The 8,561-nt window shown below is 40.1% G+C and overlaps 1 protein-coding gene across 1 annotated transcript in view; it reads left to right on the forward strand.

The window, feature by feature from the left end:
- Positions 1-7,274, forward strand: part of RASGEF1B (RasGEF domain family member 1B) — a 43,094-nt gene extending 35,820 nt beyond the window's left edge. Inside the window, exons 11-14 of the mRNA XM_036763768.1 lie at positions 728-823; positions 1,843-1,966; positions 2,572-2,644; positions 6,254-7,274. Coding sequence (XP_036619663.1) covers positions 728-823; positions 1,843-1,966; positions 2,572-2,644; positions 6,254-6,278 — 318 coding nt within the window. The 3' untranslated portion in view covers positions 6,279-7,274. The remainder of the gene's footprint in view (positions 1-727; positions 824-1,842; positions 1,967-2,571; positions 2,645-6,253) is intronic.
- Positions 7,275-8,561: the final 1,287 nt, after the last annotated feature.

An 8,561-nucleotide genomic window follows, 5' to 3' on the forward strand; every position in this document is an offset into this window, starting at 1 on the left:
AAAGGAGAAGCTCACGGCCCCTTCCCTCTCCTCTATCACACATTTCTCCCAGCATATCGCCATACAATGGTGCTTGTATGATTTCCCATCTGAGGAGGCTGTGGCCAGTCTTGTGAGATGAATATCACATTTTCTTACTAGAAAGCAGCAGCTGGCCCTGGAAATTCTAGGGTATTCCAGTGTTTTACCTTCTCAGTAGGCAAAGGTTTTTGGAGATCGAGGAAGATAGGGCTTCCACTGATGCTTGCTTATGACAAAACAGTGTGTCTCCTGGACACAGAATTGGTAACAATTAAGTACATTACTGTATAATAAAGAAGGTGAAAATAGCTAGATTTGCATGAGATTTTGTTCTAATTTACATCTATAGAATTAAGAATAAAAGCATCAAAAGCTTCTTTTCCATTCCCAATAGGATATCTCAATCATTTCTCCCCTGACCCCAGGCCATTCCCACCTGCAAAACTCCTAATCACTTTGCTTAGAACTTCCTTGGTAGCTCTTAACTGTAAAATGGAATTATTAGTATGTCTCTTATTCGGGGTCCTTCAAGTAGGAAACTGCCTCAGCTACATGAAAGTCTCTACTGTTAACACCCTGTGACATCGCCTAGGACTAATTGTTAACATTGTTCCATGATCCCTGTTCATTCAGACCTCGATGTCTTTTCATCACTGGACATGTGTTTCTTTGCATAACAAAAACCAGAACTTTGTGTTTTCTTTAGATTGTGATCCCCTTCTTCAGCCTCTTTATCAAAGATATCTACTTCCTCAATGAGGGCTGTGCGAATCGCCTTCCAAATGGTCATATTAACTTTGAGGTGAGTGGATTCAATATTCATTTATTAATAAAAATAGTAATAACAGCTCCCATTTATATAACACTTTAAGGTTTGCAAAGCACTTTACAAACATTTTCTTATTTTATTCTCATAACAACCCTGGGACGTAGGTGCTATTATCATCCCTATTTTACAGATGAGAAACCTGAGACAGAAGTTCAATGACTTGCCCAGTGTCACACAGCTAGTAAGAGTCTGAGATAGGATTTGAACTCAGATCTTCCTGACTCTAAGTCCATCACTCTCTCCACCAAGCCACCTACCTCCCTAAGTGTTTTGGTTTTCTGTTTTGCTTAATTTCGTGCCCCTCATTGAGTTACCACCAAGTATAAAATGCTTAGTCCACAGTACCACCTAGCTGCCTGGTATACAAAAAAAGCAACTTACTGAAAAGCAGGGTAATGTACCAGCTGACCAACCATCACTTATGCATCTCTCCTATAAAGTCGTATCCACGTCCACAGTGATGTCCCAAGAGATAACAACATCAGGCTCTTTCCAAGCCTTCTGAGTCATAAAAAAGAAAACTCAAATTTTCTTTAATATACTTTCAGTGTTGACTCTATTTCATTTTATCTCAAAACTTTGAAAATGGGTTGTATATCTACAGTGTATATTAAGCTGTTCCCAAATATGGGAAGGTCTGTCATATGGAAGACAGATTAGAATTTTTCTGTAGGAGTACATAAATAATGAGTGGTTGTCTTGAAGGAGATGGGGAAGAAGGTTAAGCATTGTAGAAACACAAAGTGACAAAACCAATATAATACATGCCTTACCATTCAGGGGCTTAATTCTTACAGAGTTCTTGATGGGTAGAGATAGAATCTTTATGGCGATGCATAGGAACTAAGGGGAGACCTCACAACACAACTCTGAAGTGAAGAAAGAATGGTAACACGTTGATTAAGTACTTTAGCTAGGAGTTGTTTCCTCCTTGTTTAGATCAGTGAGGGCCTTCCAAGTTTGATTCATGTGTTTCTTCCTTTCCCTTTCAGAAATTCTGGGAGCTGGCCAAACAAGTGAGTGAATTTATGATATGGAAGCAAGTAGAGTGTCCCTTTGAGAGAGAGCGGAAGACGTTGCAGTATCTGCTCACTGTTCCGGTCTTCAGTGAGGATGGTGAGCACCATGTTTAGTTGAAAATCTCTCTGGCATTCCTCTTGGAATTATCAAAATGGCAGCATTTGGTCATTCCTCCCTCCTGCCCTCTGATTATCTGTCCCTTCTGTGATCTCCAGGATGATCAAGGGTTTATTCTAGTTTCCAGTTTTTCTGTTCAGTGAGCAGCAACTTGGTATTGGTGCTACTCAAGTTCTGCCGGTGCTTTTGACCCCTCTCTAAAAGAGATAAGTCTGGATAATGTAGAGTGAGGAATGAATGAAGAAATTTACAAGATTGAAAAGTCAGCCCAATAATGTTACTTGCCTATTAGTTTAAAAAAGTTTTGGAATATCAAGAAATGATTTTTCTCTCTCCTTCTTGGCCTGGATTATTTGATGTCTTTTAGTCTGCATGCAGCATAAATTCTTTCCTAAGCATTTTAATGAGCTCTGTTCTGAAAGAGCTTTTTGTCTGGACTTGGTCATCACGTAATCAGAAATGAGCGTTCTTAATGGAATTGGGCATCAAGAAATGGCTTATCATATGATGGGGCAGCTGGGTAATTGAGCGTCAAAAATGAGCACAGCCTACCTTGCTAATATCCCTCTTACTTCTAATTGTAGCTCTTTACCTGGCTTCCTATGAAAGCGAAGGCCCAGAAAACAACACAGAAAAGGACAGATGGAAGTCTCTAAGGTATATTCCAAAGGTTGTTGCTTATCAACCTGAGTGAGATGGTGGTCTAACTACAGTCCCTCAATCAAAGACAAAAATCAAATGATCCCAGCCCTCAAGGAGCTACAAGTGTGCTAAGTGTTCCAATCACTGTATATGGTTCTGCCAAATCTGAAATCTCCAGTATGAGCGACATGAATTCCTCTCTATATAACCCACCTTTGAATGAAGCCCTCTTCCCCATAGTGCATGGAAGACCCATGTAGATTCACTATTGTCCAGGGTGTTGGTACCCCCCTGTCAATTTAATTTTTTTAATTTTTGAAACTGACAGGGAAATACATATCTTTCTGAGTTTTTATTTTTTCCTTCTCAATTATTTCATCTTCCGAAATAAATTATTCTTAACCCATGGGTATAGTGGAATAGACTTTGGACAGGCAGGACACTTGGGTTCTAGTGATGGTTCTACCCCCACCTGCATTTCCCCCATCGCCCTGCTACGCTAAATCCATAGTCTTGGTCTGGTTATAATCCTCTAGACCTCAATTTCTTCATGTAGAAATGAAAGGAGGATTTTGCTTCAAGTTTGCTTCTAGCTATAAAATTCTGTGATCGTGTTATTTGTGTAAGAATGTTTTCTCAAGCAAAGTCAAGATAGAGGTTTTTTCAAAGGGATAAAATTAATAAATTGGTTGTTTGAGATACGGTGTAATCTAAACTTAAGCTTGTTTCTGTTTGCATTCCAAAACTATTTAGGAATTTTTAGTCTTTGCATTAGGATATTTTTATTCAGATTTTAGAGGCCCTAGGGCTGATCTTCCTTCTGCTATCCAGCTATTTGGGGAGACCATTAATAAAACCCATTTCAAGTTAGATGTGAAGTTAGAACCAGGATAAAAGATAGCTCTTGTCTGAATTTGCCAAAATTTCCACTGAAAGGTGCTAAAAATTCAATATGCATGTTATGGGTTTGGGAAGATGACAAAAAAATAATAGAATTATCGTTCACCTTATTGGAAAATGCAATGAGAATTCTGGAGAATTTTTTAATAATTAATTTTCCAATTACAGGAGGAAACAGAAGCATTAGCACCAGCCTCCCATTTTTTGTCCCTTTTCCCCAATGCTAACATTCTAGGCACTATTCACCCAGTACCCAATCACCCATGCTCTTGCCCTCTACAGTTACATATCCCAGAAACTCTGGCCACTGGCCTGGAATTATGGGAGTGTAACTAACCTGGTGTGCAGTAGGAGTCTAAGATTGGTAGGGAAATATCTGCTAATGCTTCTTTCACTATGTAACATGCTGTGATTGTACGGTGTCTTAGGAATAGGAGTATTATTTTAAATTCAGTGTAATTGCCCATTGTAATGAACGTGATAGGGAAAAGACACGAAAGACAACTAGAATCTTTCCTGGTTTTGCTTTCTGGTTGCTTCTAAAAGCTTTAGGTTCTGATTTCCTTCCTAAGAAGAAGTATTGAAATCCTCCAACTACTTGTCTTTTTAAAAGTCTGACTGTGGTTTCTCCGAGTAGTTTGGCCAGATGAAAAAGATGGTAGTTAGACACACTCTCTCTTGATCAGCACAATGACCATGTGAGACAGATAGTACAACTATTACTTTTCCATTTTGCAGATGAAGCTACTGAGAGCTAACCACTAAGTGACCTGTCCAAAGCCACTTATAATAAGTAACTGTCAGAAAATCTAAGCCAGGTTTTCTGACTCAGTCCAAGTCAACAAGCATTTATTAAGTACTTCCTGTGTGCCAGGCACTGTGCTAAGCGGTGGGATATAAATACAAATAGAAAGACAGTCTCAGCCTTCAAAGAGTTTACATTCTAACGGAAGAAGACAGTATATGAAAGGGGGAGAGGGATGGAAACAAAGGTACCCACCATAGGTCGTACATAGTAAAGTAGTAGAGAAAGTACCAAGTATAACCAGGAGAGGAATTAGACAAGAGCACCCTCTAGGAATGAAGGTTCCAGAAGAAGCCGTCTTCTCAGGGTCTAGAGACCATGGTGGAGGAGGATGATTCAGATGTGCCAATTCCAGGACTGGAGTGAGTTGGGACATGATAGAGTGAGTCCAGAGTACATCCTAGAGAAGAATGAGTCCAGTGCTTCAAAATCACAGAGTTTGAGTGTTGGAAGGGACCTCGGTGGCCATATTAGTTTAGCTTACACCTTAAGAGAGTCTCCATCGTAACATCACATGACAATAATTAATCATCTAGTCTCTGTTTGAAATTCTCACAGGGGGACTCCAACTAAGATCTCATTGCCAACAAGCCAGACTCCAACTAAGATCTCATTGCCACCAAAATGGCTTTGTGCACAGATTGAATTTTAAATGAGAAAAATAAAACACTTTGCAAAAATTAAAGTACTACATTAATATAATCAATTATAATTTGACAGTTGCCCATATGATGTGATTTAAGCAACATTGAATTAAGTGGCATCTGCTTTGCCTGTCCCCAAAAAACCCTCCCCTTCTCTGGTGCCTCAGTGTATGAAATTTCAACTTTTTTTGGCTTCCTGTTTTTTTCCATGAAAAAATATGTACTCTTGAGAAAGGTGTGCATTGGTCTAATTCACACTAAAAGTGACTTAATCTGAGTTTTCCGATTAACCGGAAAGATTTAAAGCACAGGGTTAAGGTGGGGGAGTGGAGTTATAAGAAAACTTCAGAAGGAGGGGTACTGAAATGGACATGAAGACCTCAACAGGAACCAGAAAACCACTGAATAAACTCTTTTGCAATATCACCTGGTCCTTGACCAAGCTATTTTTTCTCTCCTAATCCCTTTTTTTGTGCTAATCAGATAAGCAATCAATAGGAAATGATAAACAACTTACCTGTGGAATCCAGGCAGGTTAAAACAATCCCATCTAGCTTGTAAATTCTTTGCTAACAGATACTGTGTTTAAAAAAATAGTTTTGTTGATTATTGCTTCAGGTTTTCAGAGCCAAAAGCTAGGTGACAAGAAATCAAGAAACTCATAATTCTTCAATCTATCCTCAATTGATAGGTGCCATCTATCTCCCTATAATTTTTTCCCCTTAGGTCATAGAAAAATTCTGTCCCTGTTCAAGTTCTGACATGGACTTGCTGGGAGTAGGCTCTCTTGAAGACTAGCCTAATGATACTCCTCCCAATTGTCCTTCATCTAAATTCATTTGCCTTTCAATTCATGAAGGAAAGCACCTTCAAACATCCAGAATAGATTCAGTTCCTCCACAGAACAAGTCCTTCTTTTTTCTGCTGTGTGTGTGTGTGTGTGTGTGTGTGTGTGTGTCATACCCAATCAGTGAATGTTGCCAGTCTATTCATTGTCATGCTCAGGACTTTGAAGCCTGCCCTTTCCTTGACTAATGAAGAAAAGCACAAATCCATGTAATTCCTGTCTGGTTAGAGAAGAGTGTGTTCTAGGAGACCACTTGCAAACATTCTCAGAATTGCTCATCAAAAATTGAAGTCTGACCCCTTAGGGCCTTTTCTTTCCTTTCCTTTCTGCATCTATGTATGTAAAAACAAGCTACAGAACAAGAGTCAATCAGGCTCACCACTATGATCTGTGATAGTCTCTCATGGATGCTTTTATTTCTTTTTCAGGTCCAACTTCTTAGGCAGAGCTTAATGTGAGAGATGCTGATATCCACTGCTGTAGCTAACACCATCACTGCTGCGTATTAGCTCCTTCGGGTACACATCACATCATCATTGCTGTTTTCGGCATCCAGTGGTAGGAAAGTGATGGGTATCCTGAACCCAGCAGATGGAAGGAGGACCTATGTGAATCAAGAAAGCAAATTCATTTGAGAACAAAGAGAGAATGGACTTCTTGCAGATGACAGATTGAGTTATCATGTGTGAGACTCATACACAGACTGAGGGCAGCTTTGATAGAATCTTCTCAAACTGTTGGAATTGCCATGTGATTCATCTTTCTTGGACTCTTTGTGGGAATGAGTCACTGTACTAAAAGAGAGAGAGAGAGAGAGAGAGAGAGAGAGAGAGAGAGAGAGAGAGTGTCTATGTCTACATGCACCCTTTTGAATTATTTGGATTGAAGATTTGCTGCTAATGAGACATGCCAAGGCTCAATGCTGACTCATAGAAAGTTATTCACTTAAGAAAGAAAGAAAGAAAGGAAGGACAAAACCTCCAGCTAGAAGACCATGCTCAATAATCCGAGAAGCTTGGCTTAATCAATATTGACAGAGAAAGACTGGGCCAATGCTGTCTACTGAGTTTATTTCAGTTGGGTGTATGATGTGCTGTGTTTTTTGTGGGTTTCCCCCATCCCATAAGGTATTGAGTTGGCTGCTGGTTAGCAAACTCATTTTTACTAATATAAATTATTTAAAATAATAATGAAGTTTAATACTGTGGCATGGAAGATGGCCACTAGAAAACTATCATTTGAAGCTGGACTATTTGATGTACTAGAAGGTAGTTTTATTTTCTTCTGAGCTGATTACAGATCACCACTATGTTCTACATTATTTCTTCAATAGTCTTTTGTTAATCATAATTTTCCATGACAGCTATTTCTTTTCCTGTGTAAGTTCAAACAATTTTACTTTTCTGAAAGATTCTCCTGGAGTACCCAATACATCTAAAATACATATTACATCATTTCTCTTGGTTATTTTAATGGCAATATGCACATAATCAACATGCAATGTGTGCAGCATCAATATATTATGCGTATGTGATAAATCAACATGATGTACACATGATCAGTCAGTGGGATGCATACATGATCGACACATGGTGTGCACATGTGTAAGAGGTAGGCCTAATGTTCCACTCTTCAAGTTCTGTTTGAGAACAACATCATTGTCATTGAACCGTTAACAAAAAGAAGGTTGACTGTGCCTTATGTACCAGCTTTGGTAGATGCATCCTCTTCCTACAAAAAACTCATCTGGTCAGCAGCAAGAGAAACATGGGTCAGCTGGACCCCCAGGGGCTGCTTTGTTTTCCTTTGGGAAAAGCTAATCGCAGTCCTCAAATGGAGGCCTAAGGCTACCCCATATTGTGGGAAAACACTGGTAGACACTAGTCCTATTCCATACCACCCTCTGGTGGCAAGGTTCCATCTTCAGTGGAATTCCATCTTCAATGGAATCTTCTACCTCTTTCCCAACTCCAGAAATTTCCATTGTACCAAAAGCTGGCCCAGCCTCTGCTCCACACAGACAATGCCACCCAGTGGAGGAAATCATACTCTGGGGTATAGTAATAAAGCTGGGCCTGTCTTCTCTGGGGTCACAGTACCCAAGTCTTCCTCATTGCTACTGTCATTCTACTGTGTTGTTTCTGTTTTCAGAAGGGTGATGTAAGAGCCCTGGGTCAGAGACCTTATTTCCATCCCGGGGACTGTGTTTCTGACTGCACGCTGTTGGTCCCTTCAGGAGAGCTTCCTTCACCAACTCCATTGCTTATCCCTGAGCCCTCAGGGCATGGTCTTTAAAAGCTTTAAAAACTGAAAGTTATCTCTAGTTGCTCAGTGCACTGGGTTACCTTTCACTCTAATTTTGCTGGCAGTCCAACAGACTACAGACCTTCAGGATGGTCAACAGTAACCAGGGAATGCTGGACCCAACACCCAATACCCTCCCTGTCATGCTTCTCCAGTACCCACTGGACCAACTGCTCTGCATCAGTGGGAGTCAAGATTCCGTATACATGGCCAAAAGGGCTCGAGCACTTGGCACCACCAGGAGGTGTCTGGACGTCCAGTAACCCCACCATCCAGATTTGTCATAAGCCATTTGACCACATCATCCAAATTTGCTGACTATTCCAAATGTTAGAAGCTGGCCCGATACCACCACTCGCTTGGTTCAAATTCAATTTTTGCACAAAATGAGGCCCTCATAAGTAAGTCATTGACCAGTTAACAAAAATAGGT

Source organism: Trichosurus vulpecula, chromosome 6, assembly GCF_011100635.1.
Source record: "Trichosurus vulpecula isolate mTriVul1 chromosome 6, mTriVul1.pri, whole genome shotgun sequence".
Lineage (NCBI taxonomy): Eukaryota > Metazoa > Chordata > Mammalia > Diprotodontia > Phalangeridae > Trichosurus > Trichosurus vulpecula.